Here is a 23,693-nt window from a genome sequence, read left to right as displayed (position 1 = left end):
TGTACAAGAATATAACTACTATAATACTGCCCTCTATGTACAAGAATATAACTACCATAATACTGCCCTCTATGTACAAGAATATAACTACCATAATACTGCCTCTATGCACAAGAATATAACTACCATAATACTGCCTCTATGCACAAGAATATTACTACCATAATACTGCCCTCTATGTACAAGAATATAACTACTATAATACTGCCCTCTATGTACAAGAATATAACTACCATAATACTGCCCCTATGTACAAGAATATAACTACCATAATACTGCCCCTATGTACAAGAATATAACTACCATAATACTGCCCCTATGTACAAGAATATAACTACTATAATACTGCCCCTATATACAAGAATATAACTACTATAATACTGCTCCTATATACAAGAATATAACTACTATAATACTGCCCCTATGTACAAGAATATAACTACTATAATACTGCCTCTATATACAAGAATATAACTACTATAATACTGCCTCTATATACAAGAATATAACTACTATAATACTGCTCCTATATACAAGAATATAACTACTATAATACTGCTCCTATATACAAGAATATAACTACTATAATACTGCTCCCTATGTACAAGAATATAACTACTATAATACTGCCCCTATGTACAAGAATATAACTACTATAATACTGCTCCTATGTACAAGAATATAACTACTATAATACTGCTCCTATGTACAAGAATATAACTACAATACTGCTCCTATGCACAAGAATATATCTACTATAATACTGCTCCCTATGTACAAGAATATAACTACTATAATACTGCCACTATGTACAAGAATATAACTAGTATAATACTGCTCCTATGTACAAGAATATAACTACTATAATACTGCCCCTATGTACAAGAATATAACTACTATAATACTGCTCCTATGTACAAGAATATAACTACTATAATACTGCTCCTATGTACAAGAATATAACTACTATAATACTGCCCCTATGTACAAGAATATAACTACTATAATACTGCTCCTATGTACAAGAATATAACTACTATAATACTGCTCCTATGTACAAGAATATAACTACTATAATACTGCTCCTATGTACAAGAATATAACTACTATAATACTGCCCCTATGTACAAGAATATAACTACTATAATACTGCTCCTATGTACAAGAATATAACTACTATAATACTGCCCCTATGTACAAGAATATAACTACTATAATACTGCTCCTATGTACAAGAATATAACTACTATAATACTGCCCCTATGTACAAGAATATAACTACTATAATACTGCTCCTATGTACAAGAATATAACTACTATAATACTGCTCCTATGTACAAGAATATAACTACTATAATACTGCCCCTATGTACAAGAATATAACTACTATAATACTGCCCCTATGTACAAGAATATAACTACTATAATACTGCTCCTATGTACAAGAATATAACTACTATAATACTGCCCCTATGTACAAGAATATTACTGTGTTATGTGACACCATGATGGCGCAATAAAAAACATGTAGTGTGTTACAGATTTTCACCCATTTCATATGAACTGTATGTTAGTCACGTGAATTTAAAACCTGCTTGCCATGGATTCCTGTTGCTGGATCCTGCCTTCTGATGCTTTCTACTTTTCCTGGATGTCCCTGAATCCTCCATGCACTGATCCTCAGGCAGTAACATATAGGTGAGCCGAGTACTTGCACCTTCTATTGTCCCCAATGTACAGAAATATAACATCTTCCATCTCACTGACCGCTTATTATGTTTTGCTTTATTTAAATAGATGTCTTGTAACATAATCATTAAAAAAAACATAAATATTTAATAGTTGTGATCTACTATTTGCCTTTGTTCCTCCCTCCCATCTGTGCTTCATTCATATTGGTCTTAACCAAAACCATCAATCTTTTTATAAGGCTGCATTCACACATTTATTTTTTCACATTGGTTTGCTGGACAGCCCACTGACCCATGGAGAGGATTTTTTATTTGTATGGATCTGTTTGTCCGTTCATGTCCTACGTTCATGTCCTACGTTCATCCATTTCTGAAGCTCCGAATCGGTCATTCAATTGTATGGGGACTAGATCAAAACTGGATGCAAAACAGACAATGACAGATGGAAAATGAAGATCCACTAATCAATGGGAAAGAAACGGAGAAAAATCTGGAATAGAAACTGGAGAATGAATGCCGTTTAAGTCTTTAGATGTCATAAAGAAGAATAAAAATTCCAATAATCGCCGAGTGTAAAGATTTAAAGGAGTTGCCCGGAGTGAGAAAAACTGGAATGCATTTTTGGCTGAAAACCATGGCTGGAATATCCATGGCCCTCGTTCAGACCTCCATCACTTTTCTCATGCGTGAAAACAAAGATCAACTTTCTTCAGGGTTTTGCATCCGTTTTTCAGCTTTAAACTATAGGAGAAAGCAAATCTTCTCGCACAGAGGACCATTGTCGGGATCACTCGGCAGCTTTCATAGAAATGCACAAACTCTTCTATGATTGCACCAGTCCCTGGTTTAACAATATAATTTAAGTTTTTTTTTTTAGTATATGATGTAAATAGATTTCGAGTTCAGAAGACAAAAAGCGGAACATTGAGAGATCTTTTTAATTTTAGCGTGCGCTTCTACTACAGATTGTGAGCGGTCAGACATGATTTTGGTCTGTCTATGGCGATCCGGGCATTGTCTCGATCCGTCATCTGTTGAGAGTGCAGTAGAAAAAAAGTTTGAGAATCTTTGCTCTAAAATCATTTAACAAATAAAAAAAAAAAAAAAAACACCACAAAGTAAAAAAAAACAAACAAATCTAAACCCTTCTCCATTAGGTGTGAGCTGAGGAGTCCGCTCTACCAACGTGCAAATCTAAAAATGATAAAGTTCAAACCAATGGTTTTTTTCTTATCCATTTGCTGATTATTGTAGTTTAGGGAAGTTTACGGGGGGCCAGGGTATCACTTTAAGATTGGGGTACCCTTTTGACGTCTTCATCCAGTCGAGTACTTATACCATGAAGATGCAGCTGATAGATGTCAAGAAAACGTTATTGCAATTAAACTGACTTTTTTGTTCTTGTCTTTTGGATTTGCAACTTTAGCCATTTCCTATTTTTTTTTTCACAGCTCAAAACAAGATTTTTTTTTTTCTTTTTAAGTGAGCAACATATAGTAGTACCTTGGAGAACAATAAAAGACACAGAGCAGGAATCTACACCGGGTGGGCTGGGTGCAGCGGGCATATAACAGGCTGGTTTAATAGTGGTTAGGCTGGCATGCTTTTCGCAGTTTGTATAAATGAGAAACATTGTTTAATGTGTAATCCCTGGGTTCAGACACAGAGAGGACATGTAAAACCATTGCCCCCTGTTCCATATCATAGAGGTGAGCGGATCAGTGAGACTTTGTGAGCGTTCCTTAGAAGTAGTAAAATCTGCAGACATGCTTGTTAACAGTTATTAAAGTCGGAGTGGAAGCGGCAGACGGCTCCTGCTTGCGGCAGGCGGCTCCTTGTGGCAGGCGGCTCCTGCTTGCGTCAACCCTGTACATATCCTACAAGTAGCCACTGAAGTTTGCATTTAAACCCTCAAAAATCTTTACAGTGCGGTTATTACATATTTCCAAGTCTTACAAGGATAGAGGAAGAGCACCCAGCAAGCAAGTCCCAAACGCTGGTACGTCCACCCTTCGTATGCACCAGTGGGTAAAATGGTGCGAGCGGACCACACTCACATAGAGGAAAGTCAAATAGCTCTGTATGAGGACCTGCACCGAACAACATGTCCCAGAATGGCAGGTGGGCGCTCGGCTCTGAAGGATCAATAGTCAGCGGTGTACTCCGTCCCATGTAATCCGCGACAAAGCAACGTGAACTCCTTCACCATGTCTCGTATCCGTCGCTTGTTCACTCGCTCCCTATAGGACGTGTTACAGGTTAGTATCAAATCATGATGAAGAAGAGGTAAAATATAGAATATTCTTTCCAGCTCGGCCTATTATAGGAAGAATTTAATTTTTTTCATGCACATTTGCAAGAGCAATCTTTTTTTTTTTTTTTTTTGCAGCGAAGATATATTTTATATGTTTTTTTTCCCTACTTTCCCATATTTGACATCTCTGACTCACTGATTGACTTTTCTTAATTTTTGTTGGCGTACAGAGGGGTACAACAATACTGCCATTTTTTTATGCTGTCAGGTCAGGTATAAATATTCTAACTTCACATTTACTCCAATACCAGATTGCTTTTTAATATTCTACCTCATTTGCACAATGAAAGCATTTTCATGCAAAAAAACCCTTTTTTCCCCCCTTCCACATTTAAAGTCATCACTTTTTTTTTTTTTTAGTCAATATATCTTCATGGGGGGGGGGGGGGCTTGTTTGTTGTGATCCATGTTATATTTTTTACTGGTTTTATTTTACTGAATATTGTTTTGTTTTTTTCTTTCTTTGGGAAAAGGAAAGTTGTTTCTGACCCAAACACAAAAATTTTGTTTTCTATTTATTTATTTTTAAATCTGCACTCATTGCCGTATAAACATTCTAACGTTATTACATACTTGGCAATAAATGCAGCCTAACCAACAATGTACATTTTTTTATTATAGATTTTTTTTTTTATACTTTCTCTGTTACATTTATTTTAAAATTACTTAAAACAATTATTTAGAAAAATAAAATTTTATCCCACTAAGAAACTCAGCTTTGCAATCTTCTTATTTCAAAGTGCATGTGTATTACTGACTTTGGGCAATTAATTTACTAAGGGGCACCTTATTACAAACTTGTGCGAGCGCTATATGTGGTTTTCAGAGATCGCACTCGTACTTGTGACAAGGGGCCATTGATACATCCGTGATTCTTCACTGACCGGAGCGGTTTGCGGACAATCCCAGAAATGTTTAATGTTTGATTTTTATCAGTGGGTTGGATCAAAGATCAGCAATGCAAGTCTATGGGTCAGTGGGGGGAAAAAATAAAAAATAAAAATCGAACTGCACTCTGATGCCATCCGATTTCGATGGGCTGTCAGAAAGGAGGTTTTTTTTGTTTTTTTCTCCACGTACAAGAAAAACTAACGATACTCTGAGCACACTCGCATCAAAATAATTGGTCCGTTTTTCTCGTGTGAGAGAAAAAAAACAGACGTATATGAAGGAGGCCTAAAAGCCAAACACGTGACAAATATGGAGGCCTTCCTTAGGCCCATCAGCTTCAATAAAAACTCAAAAGCAACTAGCAATCATGTCCCACGGGTGCTGATGGGTTAACAAAAGGCCCTCTCCCCGTGTTAAACTCCTTAGATGCCACAGCCAATAATGACCAAAGCATCCAAGGCGTTAAACGGCCATCACCCGACTTCACCCCAATCTTGGCTGTTGCAGCAGGGGGTTAGCTGCAAATAACAGCTTACAATGGACGTGTGTGTATGGTGCACGCATGGCTACCGAGTCTGTGCTATCCCTGCAACGCTGTACATTGAGATGCAGACACTGTACTGCAGTGAAGAGGACACAGGAGTCACATTATTTTTTGCATTACATTATCATTACATATAAAGCTACATCAGGCGGCCTCCGCTGTTATTTTTTGTTCCTCCGTGTTGGAGCGATAACCCGACTTACCTCAATATGTGCTGAGTAAAGTTATTCTTCTGTTCCTGCGTCACACGCGGCGAAGGAAAGCCGTCTTGTTGCATCAATTCTTTTAACCAGACCACCAGATAGGAGAAGCAATTCTTATTGAGGCAGAAGAGAAGATCCGCAAAGGACTCCATCAGATTGCGCGAGGCTTGGCCGCCGATTCCCTATAGACAGATATAACGGACACAAGTCGGCATCAACCTTCTAACAAAGCAGAATTCAATTCATGCTTCTTTTCAAGATCTCCGCTTGCTGTAATTGCAGCCCATGGACACGCTTCTGTTTATATTCGAAAGCAGAAAATCTGTCCTCACCTATTCCTGCTTACACAGCTCGTTAACATGTATTAATGGAGGATGAGCACGTCCGTTCCATAAATCTTTATTCTTCGTCTTTTGTGGACCCTATTGATCATTTGTGTGAGTTTTTAAGTTACCTTTCTTAGTTTTTTTTTAGGTATGATCTGATATTTTTCTGCACCAAATTCATAAAAATGGTGCAAGTGACTGACTATTTTTGATTATTTTTTGTATTTAAATGCCAAAAAATTAACTAGACAAATTAACTGCAACAAAAAGAAAGCTTCCTTTAAAATGACAAAAAGCACAAAACTAAAAATATTTTAGAAAATCAGATTTCCTTTTACAATTATTTATTTATTTACATAAGACGGGACCTAGCAGAATTGGAAGCTTCCTGATACATTGACATGCCCTTCCCTGGAGCGAGCGCGGCCTCACCTCCAATGTTCCCTGGAGTAGTAACTTCCCGTCCTCGTGCACCACTTGCCCAACCGGAGCCAGTTCTCCGCATCGTGGTAAGAACTCCATCTATAAGAAAATGAAAGATGAGGAAAAGTCCTCAAAGACCGCGGATGCAAAATCCACGCTGCAAACAACGTGAGACATGCCACATTAAGTGTTAATGATGCCGTGAGATTTTGTGGATTCCATCTTTTGCAATGCAAAAGTGGCAGCAAAATCTGCAGCATTTCTACGATAAAATTCTGCCCCCCCCCCCCCCAATCAATGATCGGACTCGTACGGCTGTAGCACCTTCATTGATTATCACACACAGTTGTATGCATTTCGCAGTGACGGCTCCGTAAACATCCCTTTAAATCTGCTGATCCGCAAGGTTTGAAGAGTCAGTTCTCAACTGTGTGGATGATATTAATCTATCCTAAGGACAGGCTGTCCTTATTTGTAACCCTACTCTATGGGCTGGGTAAAGAAAAGCTTCATTTCCCCACGATTTTATTTCTATGGGATACTCACAAAGAAGAAACAGCTGGACTTGACAGTAGTTGGCTCAGGGAACTTCAGAGAGAGGACTCCTGGGAGAAAAAAAATAAATAAAAATCAGGGTGATGCAGTGTTTCACTGTATACAGCTCGAAATGCTCAGCGGGTAAGTCAACTTAAAAAAAAAAAAAAAAAGTCATGCACGCATACCCTTAAAAAAAATATATCCAGGAAAAGAAAAATAATCTTGCTATAGTCACGCTCCCCAGGTCCAGTGCAGAGTCTCCACCACTGCTTCAGGTATCTGTTAATGTCTGCAGAACTGATGACATGTCGACAGTCAATTAGTAAGGTCAGCGGCTCATACCGTTCCCTCCGGCAGAGCCGCTGAATTTATTGGCTGCAGTCCTGTCTACATGTCATCAGCGCTACAGACACTGGATAGAGCGGCAGAGACTGAGCACCGGGACCTGGGAAGGGTGATACCGAAACACCTTTAAGGAATTCTTAAGCAGCAGCCCCATGATGTGGTGTTAATATTGGAAGAACTGCATGCGCTATGCAAAAATACAGCAACGGCATTAAAAGAAATGACAAAATTCTCATCATTCATGTGACGCATCAGACAAACCGGAGATGCGATCATGAACAAACGGCACATAAATAGGAAAGATTCAGCAAAATCAGAGGAAGAACTGTCGCCTTACCACACTGAAAAACCGCCTTAACATCCAGCTCGGTGGACAGGAAGAGGCACGGCTTGCGCTTCAAAGCCTGAAAAATGAAAGACAGACAGATAAGGCCGCGGTTTGGACAGTCACATGAGTCCACCTTGGGTCACTTACCTGTGCCCAGGCTGCTACGAGACGCGGGAAGCAGAGTCGGGGAAATGGCGACCTTCTTCAGAACCAGACAGTACATAGAAAACTAGAAAAAGTGTGACGTGACCGCTAAATAGTCCATCAGCTGTCACCTACACACAGAAACCCTGGAGATTCCTAAACTGCGGCTAGCTACTAAGATTTAGTTCTGAGCCACAAACAGCTTTAGGTAACTCAGGTCCAATCATCACATAATGGGACAATCTGCCACGTCAGAATAGACTTTGTATCACAATCACTTACCAATTCCAAGATCTCGGCTTAATGTTCGTTAATGGAAATACAAACCAGGTTTGTTACAATTGTATCCAGTGTACACAATCCTCTAGACTGATACAATGTATGAAGCTTATATCTAATGTCAGCAGAATGATGGTTTGGCCGGCATCTATCTCACCCGATTATCCCATAAACAACAGCGCTCATGTGTTCTCTATGCAAAAGCAGCTGCCACAAATCCATGGCGGCGACTTAAGCAGAACAAAAAGGATCAGCAGTCCGAAATTGGACATGCCCAATCCTTAACTTCCCTGACGATTAAATGTCTGCCGACCCCATACACATTACACGTCATTAACGGGCGATATTAGTCTAATATGTATGAGGGGCTTGACTGCAAACTTATTAAAGACAGGAAAAGAATTTGAGCAGCCAATATATTTCGCCCCCAGAGGATTGTCTATCCTGAAAGCAACTGTAGCAAACCCACAGCTAAAAGAAGTATTACAATTCTTCAAAAAGTACCCGAAAATGTTCTAACTTTTTCCACCGTGGATTTCAAATCTGCAGCAAAATTTGCAAGTGGATCCAAGGGGCAAAATATCCTTTCAATGTGCGCCCATCTGAAGATCTGTAAGACTCCGGAAAGAAGATACTTTATGCTTCCATACGGCAAGAAGGGATCTGGAAACTTGTGAGTAACTGAAGAAAGTTCATTCCACCAAGCCTCATGCTTTATAACGAGGAGTCGGCCTCCTCTGTGTGTAGGTGACAGGCTCGTGGCACAGCGGCTCGTCCACCAGGACGCTGTATATAGCGGAGCACAGGCGATCACGGCCATCGTATATATGTACAAAGCAGCAATCCATAGGAAACAACTATTAGACGACACCTGGAACCGGCATATTACTAAAGAGCGCGCCAACTGCAATGCATCATACAGTTCACATATAGAATTACTCTAGATAAAGGATTCAGCCACCATGGAAACATTATATTACCGCCTGTATCATACTGCACAGCTGCATGTAATGTATGTACACAGTGACTGCACCAGCAGAATAGTGAGTGCAGCTCTGGAGTATAATACAGGATGTAACTCAGGATCAGTAATGTAATGTATGTACACAGTGACTGCACCAGCAGAATAGTGAGTGCAGCTCTGGAGTATAATACAGGATGTAACTCAGGATCAGTAATGTAATATATGTACACAGTGACTGCACCAGCAGAATAGTGAGTGCAGCTCTGGAGTATAATACAGGATGTAACTCAGGATCAGTAATGTAATGTATGTACACAGTGACTGCACCAGCAGAATAGTGAGTGCAGCTCTGGGGTATAATACAGGATGTAACTCAGGATCAGTAATGTAATGTATGTACACAATGACTGCACCAGCAGAATAGTGAGTGCAGCTCTGGAGTATAATACAGGATGTAACTCAGGATCAGTACAGGATCAGTAATGTAATGTATGTACACAGTGACTGCACCAGCAGAATAGCGAGTGCAGCTCTGGAGTATAATACAGGATGTAACTCAGGATCAGTACAGGATCAGTAATGTAATGTATGTACACAGTGACTGCACCAGCAGAATAGCGAGTGCAGCTCTGGAGTATAATACAGGATGTAACTCAGGATCAGTACAGGATAAGTAATGTAATGTATGTACACAGTGACTGCACCAGCAGAATAGTGAGTGCAGCTCTGGGGTATAATACAGGATGTAACTCAGGATCAGTAATGTAATGTATGTACACAGTGACTGCACCAGCAGAATAGTGAGTGCAGCTCTGGGGTATAATACTGGATGTAACTCAGGATCAGTAATGTAATGTATGTACACAGTGTCTGCACCAGCAGAATAGTGAGTGCAGCTCTGGGGTATAATACAGGATGTAACTCAGGATCAGTACAGGATCAGTAATGTAATGTATGTACACAGTGACTGCACCAGCAGAATAGGGAGTGCAGCTCTGGGGTATAATACAGGAGGTAACTCAGGATCAGTAATGTAATGTATGTACACAGTGACTGCACCAGCAGAATAGCGAGTGCAGCTCTGGAGTATAATACAGGATGTAACTCCGGATCAGTATAGGATCAGTAATGTAATGTAAGTACACAGTGACTGCACCTGCAGAATAGTGAGTGCAGCTCTGGAGTATAATACAGGAGGTAACTCAGGATCAGTACAGGATAAGTAATGTAATGTATGTACACCGTGACTGCACCAGCAGAATAGTGAGTGCAGCTCTGGGGTATAATACAGGATGTAACTCAGGATCAATAATGTAATGTATGTACACAGTGACTGCACCAGCAGAATAGCGAGTGCAGCTCTGGAGTATAATACAGGATGTAACTCAGGATCAGTAATGTAATGTATGTACACAGTGTCTGCACCAGCAGAATAGTGAGTGCAGCTCTGGGGTATAATACAGGATGTAACTCAGGATCAGTAATGTAATTTATGTACACAGTGACTGCACCAGCTGAATAGTGAGTGCAGCTCTGGAGTATAATACAGGAGGTAACAGGATCAGTAATGTAATGTATGTACACAGTGTCTGCACCAGCAGAATAGTGAGTGCAGCTCTCGAGTATAATACAGGATGTAACTCAGGATCAGTAATGTATGTACACAGTGACTGCACCAGCAGAATAGTGAGTGCAGCTCTGGGGTATAATACAGGATGTAACTCAGGATCAGTAATGTAATGTATGTACACAGTGACTGCACCAGCAGAATAGTGAGTGCAGCTCTGGGGTATAATACAGGATGTAACTCAGGATCAGTAATGTAATGTATGTACACAGTGACTGCACCAGCAGAATAGTGAGTGCAGCTCTCGAGTATAATACAGGATGTAACTCAGGATCAGTAATGTAATGTATGTACATAGTGACTTTTTATGTAGAATAATTCTGCACAAAACTGTGAAAATATTTTTAGCAGTGAACAGACCCTTTAACTAATAAAACACAACATACTTTTTTTTTATTTCTACCTATAAGTAAAAATGACATTAATAATTGCAGAATGCAGTTAATCAGTAGAGCGGTGGTATCGCTGAGGTAGAGATCATCATGGTGCCGGTGGTGGGATACATCAGGGCTCTTAAGACCCAAACATAGAGAATGCAAAAACCAGCTAGATGCATGCCTCTACATTTATAATCCCTACTGAGGAGCTAGTAAAACAATAAGCAAATTTCACTTATGTAACCCAGAACAATCAGAAAACAGCAGAGAGATGGTGACGGTCCAGTTCATCTGATCGTCCTTCTGCTTCCATATTCTTCACATGCTATGAACAGGCCCCAGGTATATTTGTATCCGTTATTTCTGCTGAGGTAGAACACTTACATGTGGTCTCCATGGGCTGTAAATAAGTATTATTAAAAAAAAAAAAAAAATCCTATACTTGTCCTCCTTAAGCTTTTAGGAATTCGGTAATACTATCCGTTCCTGGGAAAGCTGGGTGACACCAAAATATCTATCATACAGTCTTTTCGCTTAAATATGTGGCCAGAATGATAAATAGAAGAAAATAGCTGTAACAGTCACCACCCAGCTTTCTAATAGGAAGATAAGCATTTTTTAATGACTCGAACGCAACACCGTTTCGCCCTACGGCTCCTATTTTCCGCTCCTTTGTGTCCACCAGCAGCAATAACACCGAGAAAGCGACATTAATATGTGGAGTAGGATGAAGAGCGGGAAGAAATCCCGAGTCTCCCGGTCCTGACGGTGAACCGATGGTTGGTGCCGGTCAGGGAGCCAGGACCGATTTTCAGGCAAAGTCTCTTAGCTGCCCACCGTCCCGGCTTTATAGACACATGGGCAGAATAGGTGTTATGTATATATAGAAATTCTGGTGTTTTTTTGGTTTCTGTGAGACCGTCTAAAATAAAGAACTGGAGCAAAACTTGATGGAGAAAGGCTACAGAACGTAAAGAAATCATAGAAGGGAGAAGGGAGACAACAGAAAGCCAAATTGAATCAAATAAGGAGAAAGAGCGAGAAAGAAAGAAAGAAAAGTGAATGAAATAAACCCAAAACACACCTGTGCCAGGAGTTGCATAAATGAATCAACAATATCAGGATGGTCCCTGGGTCCTAAAAATATAATAAAGATGTAACTTAAGAGAAAATTATACAAACAGCAACTTAATCTCATATAAGTCATGTGATACAGAAAGAAGTTCACAGGGTTGTGGGGGGGAAAGGATGTGAGTTGGGGGGGGAAGCGGAAAGAACGGAGGAAGGCAGGGGTGTGGATGGGAGCGGGAGGTGCAAGAATAAAAAGACATGAACAACTTGTCAAAGAAACAAAATTATGAGACTTGAAAAAACCCAAAAAATAGAACAAAGTAAAAAAGAAAGATGCTTCAGACCCTGACCATCCCGCACACTCAAGACATCAGTGATGGAATGCGGAAGGAGGACGTGGACGAGACGGTGGTCAGGGAGAGCGGACCCCCGTATCGGCTGAGAGACGCGAGACCCTAAAGTCACCAGGTGGATGGCCACTGTCCTTTACCAGGCCTTACCTAGCAATGGGATAAACCTAGTGCTCCATTTCTTATATGCTTCACCTGCGAGGAGCAAGTCACATTGTATCACTGATCTTACGCAAACTTTTGTTCGGTTTTCTGAAAATAAAATTGTAAAATTTGAAAAAAAAAAAAAAAAATATGCAACTTTCCGGGGGGAGATTTATGAAGCTGAATGAGCCAAAATAAAACAATTTCGTGACTTGAGCATGAGCTAAAGCAAGACCTTAATTTTGCCGCAAAATTTCGAGCACAAACTAGTACGTAGTGTAAAGTTAGACTATACAGTAGTGATGAGCGAACGTGCTCCGGTAACATGTAATCCAAGTATCTCGGGTGGGCTCAGGTTGGTTGGTTGGCAGCCACAACACATGCGGGGATTGCCTAACAAGCAGCTGCAAAACATGCAGCCGCAGGGACTCGAACAGAATATCTGAGCACGCCCGAGATACTCAGGTAACACGGTATCCGAGCACGGTCACGCATCACTACTAGACTGTCAATAGATGTGCCACATTTACCAGAAATCCATGAATCCTTATGATAAATTCTGCTAATAACTTCCAATCGCTGGGGATCGGACTGCTGCGGCCCCCATTGAACCAAAGAATCGGGGCTTTTTTTCTGAATAGAGCAGAGGTCGGTCCTGCACACTGCTTCTCCATTCAGTCTAACAAAAGTGACAAAAAGATCAGATCGGCAATCTCCAGAGAGCCCATTAAAAATGGACGGAGCGGTAGGGCACATGATCAACCTCCGCTACAGTCAGCCAAAAAAGACCCCCGATTCGTGGGTGCAATGGTGACATGGCAGTCAGATTCCCAGCGATCACAAAGTTATCCCCATCCTGTGATAAACAGCATTCATTTTCCTGCAGATAAGAATGTTCAGACTAAACTCCAGGATTGCCAAAACTTAAAGCTGTCACCCAACTGAACAGTCTCTTTATTTTCCATGTCACAAGGTCTCCATCATATATGATGCTGGTAGTTTGGGTCAGGAGAGCCACGATCCTCCCAGGAATTACGCCTGTAACATGAGACTTCTCATACAGTCGCCCTTAGGTCTAGTCCTGCTCACAATCACACAACTGATGGGTCACAGCCATGATCAGGGCTAGGCCCGGACCTCGACCATTGGATGTGAACACCTAAACCAGAATGTCCCCATCTGACTTCTTAAAATATAGTGTATAATTGAAAAACAAAGAAAGAAGTTTATAAACTATTTGTGGCAGTCTTCTGGCAGAAAAAGTTGCACATTTTTGGATAGACCCGTTTTGCACAGAAACTTGCAAAATTTTCTTTTAGTTTTGATGTCGCACTAATCACTTTTTTTTTTTTTTTTTACAGTGGGTGCAACTTGACAGAGGGGAAGAGACCACCGCAGCCCAATAGATTATGATTTACGCTATATACTAGCTCGTAGATGTCATAGATTTCAGTATCTGCCACACAGACAAAACAAGTTTCACCAAATATACGAAGAGGCTTGTACCTGCTACTTACCCCACCATGCTTCCGTTTAGGATGGGTATAGGAGCCTTAGCAAATTCCCCCCCCCCCCCAATGTAAAGAGGCAGATTTTTCCATTACACAATGAATTGGGCAGAATATATCATGACGTCTGGGCTGGCCGCAGGTCTCCTGAACTCAGCAGTCTCAGACATACGACTTTGGCAAGTTTTAGGGTCCGGAGATCCGTGGCCGGTCCGTATTCGATAGGCCTCAGCTTAATACGCGAGACTGGACAGACCCTCGATGTGTAATGACTGCTGCAGATCAGGTCTACAGACCGAGGAGGATCGCATGCAAAGCAAAATAGGTAAGAGAAAGCAGCACGGTGACAAGCGGAGAGAAGAACACCCCCCAGGAGTGACATTAAAATAAAAGGGGAAAAAAATGCTTCCTAAAGGATAGATACAGTTTTATTGCTGCAGAACATCTAAAGAGCAGTAAAATGTAATCTACAAAGAGGATTCACCTTTTTCCGTTTCCAGAGACACAAAGCACAATTCTGGGCACAGTAAATGAGCGCAGCCAAAAGAACAATTCATTTATTAAAAAAATAAAATAAAGTAGGTAGCATGTGGAGATGCCCCTCTATGAAGCCCCACATACATTAGATGGAAGACAGCAGAAGTGGCCGACCACTTGAGGTGTATGAGGGTCGTCCACCTGTCCCCCGAGTGGTCATGTCAGGGAGGAAAACGATCTGACAATGGCCAAAAAACTTTTTTTTAATAGAGAGATCAATCGCTGCCAAAGAAGTCTGGCTGTGGCCGTCTCCTCTCTCCCTGGTGTTTATGGGGGAGATGGTCTTCTGTACAAACCTCCGGCAGGCAGCAATATCGTGTGCTTGGCCATCTTTAGAGGGTAGCATATGCCTGGGGCTGCATAGACAACAGTTCTTGAAGTCCTCCATAGCAGCAGTGAGCAAGTCTCCAAGTCTTATCCAAATAAAGCTGAACTCAGCGGCTAATGAAAAGTTCAGCAACTTAATATTTTGTAGCTTGGATTTACATTTTTACCATTTTCAAGATCTTCACTTTCTGCTACTAAATTAGAGACATCCAGAGACCAAAAACATGGAGGATGAGATTGTTATAGACTGTAGGTGACCTGGCAAAACTGTGACCGCCGGGTCTTATCCGGCCATTTGGCTATTTTCAGTCCGGCCTGTGAACTAGAGAAAGCCGAAGGGCTGAAACAGTGACCCACGGGCCACACCACACCACAGCCTGCCATCGCCCGCTGTCACCGATATCCGCATCCTCGGGATGCAGACATCGGTGACTACATTGGTGGATGACAGAGCTGCCGGCTCCATCTTCTACCAATCAACATGTGAGACCGCAGTCGCAATGACATAACTTCATCTCGTCAGCTCTGCATTGTGGCGAGTCAGAGCATCAGAGACAGGAGTAGAGCGCTGGTGGAACAGGAGCAAGGCGAGTACGTGGTGCTATTTTTGTTGTGTGTATGGGATGTTTGCATGTATCTAGAAGGCTATGTGTGGGCTCACACTGCATATACGGACTATGTGTGGGCTCATACTGCAGTTACGGGACTATGTGTGGGCTCATACTGCATATACGAGGCTGTGTGTGGGCTCATACTGCATCTAGGAGGCTATGTGTGGGCTCATACTGCATATACGAGGCTGTGTGTGGGCTCATACTGCATCTAGGAGGCTATGTGTGGGCTCATACTGCATATACGGGACTATGTGTGGGCTCATATTGTATATACGGGGCTATGTGTGGGCTCATACTGCATATACAGGACTATGTGTGGGCTCATATTGTATAACGGGACTATGTGTGGGCTCATACTGCATATATGGGACTATGTGTGGGCTCGCTGCTGTTGACAGTGCCACCTCAGGATCCTAGGTGTTCCCTGTCCCATCTTACGGATCACTGCAGGTCCTGGAGTTTTAGGGTACCGTCACACAGTGCCATTTTCATCGCTACGACGGCACGATTCGTGACGTTCTAGCGATATCGTTACGATATCGTTGTGTCTGACACGCTACTGGATCCGGATCCCCGCTGAGAATCGTACGTCGTAGCAGATCGTTTGAAACTTTCTTTCGTCGTCTAGTGTCCCGCTGTGGCGGCATGATTGCATCGTGTGACACAGGTTGTATACGATGTGCGCACAGTAACCAACGGCTTCTACATCGCAAATACGTCATGAAATTATCGCTCCAGCGCCGTGTATTGCAACGTGTGACCGCAGTCTACGACGCTGGGGCGATAATCATATGACGCTGCAACGTCACGAATCGTGCCGTCGTAGCGATGAAAATGGCACTGTGTGACGGTACCCTAAGTCTATAGTATACATTGGAGATAGTAAGTTATCTTAGGAACAACACTCCTAATCCCTGACAGCACGCAGAGATCTTGAATACGGTTAGTGCTTAAAACAAAATGTCAAAGTTAGAACTTTTCATACTAAAATTAAATTTTATTCACAAAAGGAAATGGCAAAATGTGACTGTTGCAGATGTAAAAGCTGAAGATTGAAGGACAGAGCTTCATGCAGCAGTGGTATATACACTGGCCCTATATAAGCATTCATTCATAGTGGTATATACACTGGTCCTATATAAGCGTCCATTAGTGGTATATACACTGGCCCTATATAAGCATCCATTAGTGGTATATACACTGGCCCTATATAAGCATCCATTAGTGGTATATACACTGGCCCTATAAAAGCATCCATTAGTGGTATATACACTGGTCCTATAAAAGCATCCATTAGTGGTATATACACTGGTCCTATAAAAGCATCCATTAGTGGTATATACACTGGTCCTATATAAGCATACAATAGAGGTATATACACTGGCCCTATATAAGCATACATTAGTGGTATATACACTGGCCCTATATAAGCATACATTAGTGGTATATACACTGGCCCTATATAAGCATCCATTAGTGGTATATATACACTGGTCCTATATAAGCGTCCATTAGTGGTATATACACCAGCCCTATATAAGCATCCATTAGTGGTATATACACTGGTCCTATATAAGCATCCATTAGTATTATATACACTGGCCCTATATAAGCGTCCATTAGTGGTATATACACCAGCCCTATATAAGCATTCATTAGTGGTATATACACTGGCCCTATATAAGCGTCCATTAGTGGTATATACACCAGCCCTATATAAGCATTCATTAGTGGTATATACACTGGCCCTATAAAAGCATCCATTAGTGGTATATACATTGGTCCTATATAAGCATCCATTAGTGGTATATACATTGGTCCTATATAAGCATACATTAGTGGTATACACACTGGCATGTGCAGACTACACCATTAATGGAATATAAATGCAATATCTATAAGAAGAGGCACAGATGTGCCACTATACTAAAGGCTGAACCATATGATAATACTGGAAAGCTGCAGATAATTAGAATGTTTCAGAGGAAATAAAAATGAACAGCAATTTCGTGTACATGGAATGTGTTTGAATTAAAAAAAAAATCACTGTAAATTCTATTTTATTTTTTTTACGTTTACCCTTTGAAATACAAATAATGATTTTCACACCAAACCCATATGTACTTACAGCTCTTAAAGACCCCTGAATGAAGCCTTATTCCTGACATATGTGGAAACGTCAGCACCTTACAATTTCTCTTAGTGAACTGGATTACTTGAGGCTTACCGTATCTACTTACCAAAGCTTATGACAACCGGCCGGGCTGGTCTAGTTACACTGATTGGAAGGGGTTGTCACCTTTTAGATAACATTTCCTGATATTTACCAGTTGGTTATAAATAAATATATATAAAATAATAATACTGTTTGTTAACCAACTGTACATAGCAGGCTGTTTTCACAAATGGGACAATCTCTTAAAAGTACAACTTTACCTACGGTCTTCCCGTACAGAACACTTCATATCGTCTGCATCAATATTATCTTTTGGTTTATCATTTATTCTTTACCCACGTAGCCTTTAGTTTTCAGACATGCTCCAAATCGGCTCAGTCCAAAATGGACGAGATACACTAAAGTGAGAAAACTAACCACGGACATAAAGTGTTCTGAACGCATCACCCTTCGTCCTACAGCAAACACACCCTTACAAGAGGGGCAAAGATGTCACATTTCCCTTTAGATGACTTCATGTTTGCTCACTGATTAGATAATATACGAGCATTAATTGGTTTTATATATTATATTGTAAATTCACTTTTTCATAGCATGTCCTGGATGAAGGAGGACCGGGTTGTTACCTTTTTCCTGGACCCTTCCCGCATGGATATTATATGTACATAACATTGCACAACCTCTTAGGAACAAGCCATTATCAGCGCTCAGTGGACACGGGCGTGTAATTAAGGAGTAAAGATGTAGTAGTTACAGCGTGGATCATCCATCCTGGGGTGACTAACCTTGCTGAAATAGCGACAGCGTCAGAGAGGTGACCAACAGGAACAGTGCTCTGATGGGAGGGAAGTGCGCCGGCTCATTGGCGAATATATGCACCATCTGTAAGAGAACAAGACAAAAAGATAAAGCCAGAGTTAAAGAACATAAAGGAGCTTTGAACTTAAAGCTTTCTGACCTCTAATGGGTTAAAAAAAAAAAAAAGGCACTCACCAGTTTTCGGTCCAGTGATGCCAAGAGCTGCTCATACTTTCTGATAGATGAGCCCATTATTGTGAGTAACAGTGTAGGAAAAAGAATGTCTGGGCGTTCACACTCCATGCGGGTCACACATTGTAGGCTGCATTTAAAGGTCTTTCAAAGACAGACCGTTTCACCCATGCATCATCCATTTTCCACCAGTTTCTTAAAACTGAAGGAAGTGAACTCTCAGAATCATTTTTCCATTGACACTTCGCAATGGATCGGTTAAAAAAAAAAAAAAGATGAAAAATAGAAAACGGATGTCCTCCATTTTTCACTCATTAAGGACGGATCACCATAGACTTGAATGGCCGATACGGATCTGCTAACAGGGACGGGCACAAGTATCTGTTGCAAAAAAAAAAGAAGCCCCAGATGCTTGAAACTACGGGCCCGTGTACCACTCGCTTTAAAAAAAACAGACAGCACGTGGATGCAGTCCAAATAGTATCCCATTAATAAGGCGACTCTTCCAATTTTGAGTCCGGTTGTAAAGTACAAGTTTTCAGCTGGGGTAAACTACTTACCTGTCTTGTAAGGTCAATGGCAGAGGCTTGGGGAATTGTACTATACATCTGACCCAGCATCTCGCATAACTGAGGCACAATGGGGGCAAAATCATCTAGCAACGTCTTCACCGACTTCTCAAATATGGTGCACACGGCCTGCAAAATGGAGAAGGAGGGACGTGAGGATTAGGAAGGTGAACACAAGGGCTGCAGAGAGGTGAAGCCGAAGATAGGCAGGAATCATCGCAAACATGATGTCAGGAAGACACTTCATGGAATACTCACAAAAAGCAACATTTATATAAAGGACAGGGATGTGTTCTCTATTTGTACAGTTTCTCACACCTACCTCCACAACCTGAGCATCGTTCAGCCAGGTGCTGAGAACCTTCCGTATCAGCTGGAACACTTGTTGCAGAACCACGACAACCTGTCGAGACACCAGACATAGAAATGACACAGGGAGACAATGTGCTGAATGCATCAATTAGGCCGGATTGCAATGATTGCTGAAAGGCCCCGATAAGGGTTTGTATCTGTGGCCACCATAACCAGACCTCAGCAGTAAGTGGTGATGGACAGCGTGTCACACGAGTGCAATCATACGACGTAATGTCATCTGCTTCCAGACTCACCGGGTTGGGTCCCTGCACCACCGGTAACTTCTTCACTTCTGTCGCCTCATGATCGTCATCATGGCAGCTGATGTCCAGCGTGGCGAACAAGTTAGAGAGAAGCCCAAGTATGTGGATGATTGCTAACTTATTGGAGGGATTTGGCTGCAGAGAAGCGGGAGAATTCGGTCAAATGATTATTGCATGTAATGAAGCCATTCTTGGAGATATTTCGGCAACAATTTGATTTCTGAATGCACTTTTCTTGCCAAATAAAAAAGTTGCAGACTTTTTTTTTTTTTATTCAGATAAGAATGATTGTAGTCAAATGGAAGACATTTTCGAACATTTACGTCCCCTATGAATATTGCAATTAATTCATTTCTGCATCCCGAAATAGATCCAAAAAACAGAAATAACTCTGTGAACAGAGCCTTAGAAAATTGCACAACGCTGAGGATCAAACTTCCATTGCATGAAATGTTGAAATCCCTTTGATGGTATAAGGTCCACTTACTGTCTCATCTGCCAGCTTCTCCAACTGTTGGATATACGGAGTGATGAGCGAGTGCAAGTTGCTCAGAATTTCCTCCACCTGCAGCACCGATAGCAAGAAGCCGAGAGCCTGCATCAGCCACATGCACTGACTGGTCTGCAAGACATCAGCAAGTAAATATGAGTACTGGTAACACAGAGCTAATCTGCAACTGGGGAGGGGGCTATCAACATTACCTTGTGGACCTGTTTAAGCAGCACGTCCTGCAAAGGGAACAAAAATAATAATAATTACACATATAGTTTAGGTTTTAAAATATTAAATAGTGATAAGCGAACGAGCTCAGATGAGGTGTTATCCGAGCATGCTCGCGCGTTATCAGAGTGTCTTCGGCATGCTCGAAAAGCATGTTCAAGTCCCTGCGGCTGCATGTCTCGCGACTGTTCGAGAGCTGCAACACTTGCAGGGATTGTCTGTTTGTTAGGTAATCCCTGCATGTGTTGCTGCTGTCTTAACAGTCACGAGACTTGCAGAGGCGGGAACTCGAACATATTTTTCAAGCACGCCAAAGGCACTCGGTTAGCACCCGAGCATGCTCAGATAACACCTTACCCCAGCACATTCACTCATCACTAATATTACGAGAGGAGTCTGTGCTAAAATGATTATGCTCTAACCAGTAAAACCCCAATGGAAACTATTCTATTAACTTCCGGAGACTTAAAATCTTTCCAAGCAAAGTTGCACGTGTAATAGTTTTATTGCAGTTTTGCAGTGTTATTCTAAAACATAACATTAGGCAAAAAAAAGCGATTTCACAAAAACTGGAATAATGCGACGGCTCAATGACATTACAGGCGTCCAACAGTCAAGATGGGGAAGAGAAGCAAGTTGTGCAGACATGATCTGAGTCCTGCTGGCCATTTTCTGTGTGCAGATCACATATATTTTCCATAATGGCCAGCAAATATTAGATCTCTACTATCCGAGATCTGAAGGCTGAGTAATACTAAAATTATACAGCTATTAAAATTCCTGCTTCTTGCAGGTGTAGAAAAAAAAAATAATAGTAAAAGAAGACTGAAAAAAAGAAGAAAAATACAAAGAACACAAAAAATCAAAACAAAAGTCTGATAAATAATAGTTAAAATAAATATAATCTTTTTCTAACAGCTCCGCAAACAACCCCCCACTTTCCGGGACTATTTTATGTGACATGAATGCATTTTACATTAATGCTCAAAATATGTCCAGACCACAGAATATACATTACATTTTATATGACTTATTTTTTCCCTCCCTTGTCCTGTCCCTGCTAGAAACCTTTCTTGTAGGGACAGAGTTTGCTTTGCGCCCATTTACACATCTCACATACCACGTAAAGGCACGAGGTGCATAAAAGAAAAATGTGACCTTTCCCAGGCGCTTAGGTAAACTAAGCAAACAGTGCACGTATTTGGTGTTGTTCTATATGAAACACTGAATTATTTTGTTTCACAAATTTGTGTGAGACAAGTAAATGTCAAATTACAAAATAATTAAAAAAAAGCATTTTTCACCCATTTTCTATCTAAATAAGCTTAAATAATTAGTATAAAGCAGGATCTAATGGTTACCTGGGACACGGCGACGATATTTGCAGCGTAGGGAAGAAGATCATATTTGCATTCCCGACAGATTTTTTTCAAAGTGGAAACACTGGACACTGACAGCTCCGGATTTCCTAAGGCGTGGAGAACCAATGGCAGCACCTTACTGATCATCACTGGGTGGTCTGCCAGCCATTCAGCCAATGCCCCTAATAATGCAAGAAACAAAATCATAAGGTCTTACACAGCGTATAAATGTAACATATGTCATGATATCAATGTTAAAAAATACGATTATTCACATTCTTTGTGGAAGTTACATGGGAGCGGTACATTTCCTAGCCTGTGCAGACCACAGTTTAATGGTGTGTAAATGGGGGGACCCTCAGAGATCCGCTCTGACAAAATGCATAGGGTAATCATCGGACTAGTACGATAAGCACCCACAACACACTAGTCTTCACAAAAGACTGTCAGGTTGGTTTGTGATCATTTCACCAGTCCTGTTCAAGAAAATCAAAACTAACAAGAAAGTTCTTTAGGCAATTTTCCCTTTCCCAAAAAATAACACTTGAGAACTGCAGAGACTTTCAACTTTGTACGTTCCCAATACCGGTATTTCTTACCGATGGTGAACATTACTGTGTCTGCAAGCTGCACGTTATTGATGTTGATTCTTGGGATGAGGCCGATAAGTCCGGGGACGACATCTGAGTAGTTCACATCAACGGTTTCGGCAATAGACTGGAAACCAAAGAGCAACGCTTCTGTGTTCTGCAGGGAGCAAAAGGAGCAATTGTTACAACACCACCATTATTTGAGGGACTCCTCAATGCCAGTACATCATATTCCTGGTACGCCCAAATATTAATTTATTAATACTGCAGTGCAGCCTATGAGGTCATACTGGGAAAATGTTTTTAAATCAATTCCCTATTACATGACTTATCAGAATCCAGGCTCGTATGGTAGAGATGCAGGAAAGAGGGATTTTTGGTACTCACCGTAAAATCTCTTTCTTGGAGCCTTCATTGGGGGACACAGGTAACCATGGGGTGTATGCTGCTGTCGCTAGGAGGCTGACACTATGCAAAAAAGGAAAATAGCTCCTCCTCCGCAGTATACACCCACCGACAGGCACAAAGTACCTCAGTTAGTTTTAGAGCAGTAGGAGAAGCAACCAAAAAACTCAACATATGTACCAATCCAACAACGAAGGCACATAGACCAAATAATGGTACAGACAGTTAGGGAGGGTGCTGTGTCCCCCAATGAAGGCTCCAAGAAAGAGATTTTACGGTGAGTACCAAAAATCCCTCTTTCTTTATCGCTTTATTGGGGGACACAGGTAACCATGGGACGTCCCAAAGTCCCTAGGGTGGGAAACAGGAAGATTCAAGGAATAAATGGACTCAGGTCAGCCGGTGCCAAACCATCGCCTGCAGCACCTTCCTTCCCAGGCCTGCATCAGAAGAGGCATGGGTATGAACCCCGTAAAAACTCGCGAAGGAGTGCAAAGATGACCAGGATGCAGCCTTACAATCTGGAAAGCCAAATCCTAGTAACGAACAGCCCAGGAGGCCCCCACCGCAGAGCGGAGTGAGCCTTCACTCCCGGAAGAGCCTTCACCTCCGGAAGAGGCTGTTTGTCCTGAACGCGGAATGCATCAACGGCAATAGTGAACTTAGAAGCTAGGAGCCCATTAAGAAAACCCTCAGAGATGACAAACAGGGCATCAGATT

The 23,693-nt window shown here is 41.4% G+C and overlaps 1 protein-coding gene across 7 annotated transcripts in view; it reads right to left on the bottom strand.

Annotated features, from left to right (window-relative positions):
* Positions 1-2,936: 2,936 nt before the first annotated feature.
* The window catches only part of IPO13 (importin 13), a 43,410-nt gene continuing 22,653 nt past the window's right edge, over positions 2,937-23,693 (bottom strand). For 4 of the 7 annotated variants that reach the window (XM_077275872.1, XM_077275870.1, XM_077275871.1 and 1 more), the window contains exons 8-22: positions 22,578-22,725; positions 21,979-22,160; positions 20,599-20,625; positions 20,384-20,518; positions 19,888-20,031; positions 19,602-19,682; positions 19,271-19,408; positions 18,506-18,602; positions 12,565-12,666; positions 12,078-12,130; positions 7,612-7,678; positions 6,939-6,997; positions 6,402-6,491; positions 5,644-5,825; positions 2,937-3,931 (exon numbers count right to left, since the gene is read on the bottom strand). In XM_077275872.1, the coding sequence (XP_077131987.1) occupies positions 3,835-3,931; positions 5,644-5,825; positions 6,402-6,491; positions 6,939-6,997; positions 7,612-7,678; positions 12,078-12,130; positions 12,565-12,666; positions 18,506-18,602; positions 19,271-19,408; positions 19,602-19,682; positions 19,888-20,031; positions 20,384-20,518; positions 20,599-20,625; positions 21,979-22,160; positions 22,578-22,725 (1,602 nt within the window). In that variant the 3' untranslated portion in view covers positions 2,937-3,834. The remainder of the gene's footprint in view (positions 3,932-5,643; positions 5,826-6,401; positions 6,492-6,938; positions 6,998-7,611; positions 7,679-12,077; positions 12,131-12,564; positions 12,667-18,505; positions 18,603-19,270; positions 19,409-19,601; positions 19,683-19,887; positions 20,032-20,383; positions 20,519-20,598; positions 20,626-21,978; positions 22,161-22,577; positions 22,726-23,693) is intronic. The other 3 variants (XM_077275874.1, XM_077275875.1, XM_077275876.1) reach the window with 2 other exon arrangements.

Source organism: Ranitomeya variabilis, chromosome 8, assembly GCF_051348905.1.
Source record: "Ranitomeya variabilis isolate aRanVar5 chromosome 8, aRanVar5.hap1, whole genome shotgun sequence".
Lineage (NCBI taxonomy): Eukaryota > Metazoa > Chordata > Amphibia > Anura > Dendrobatidae > Ranitomeya > Ranitomeya variabilis.
This window is presented reverse-complemented; position numbering and strand designations above follow the sequence as displayed.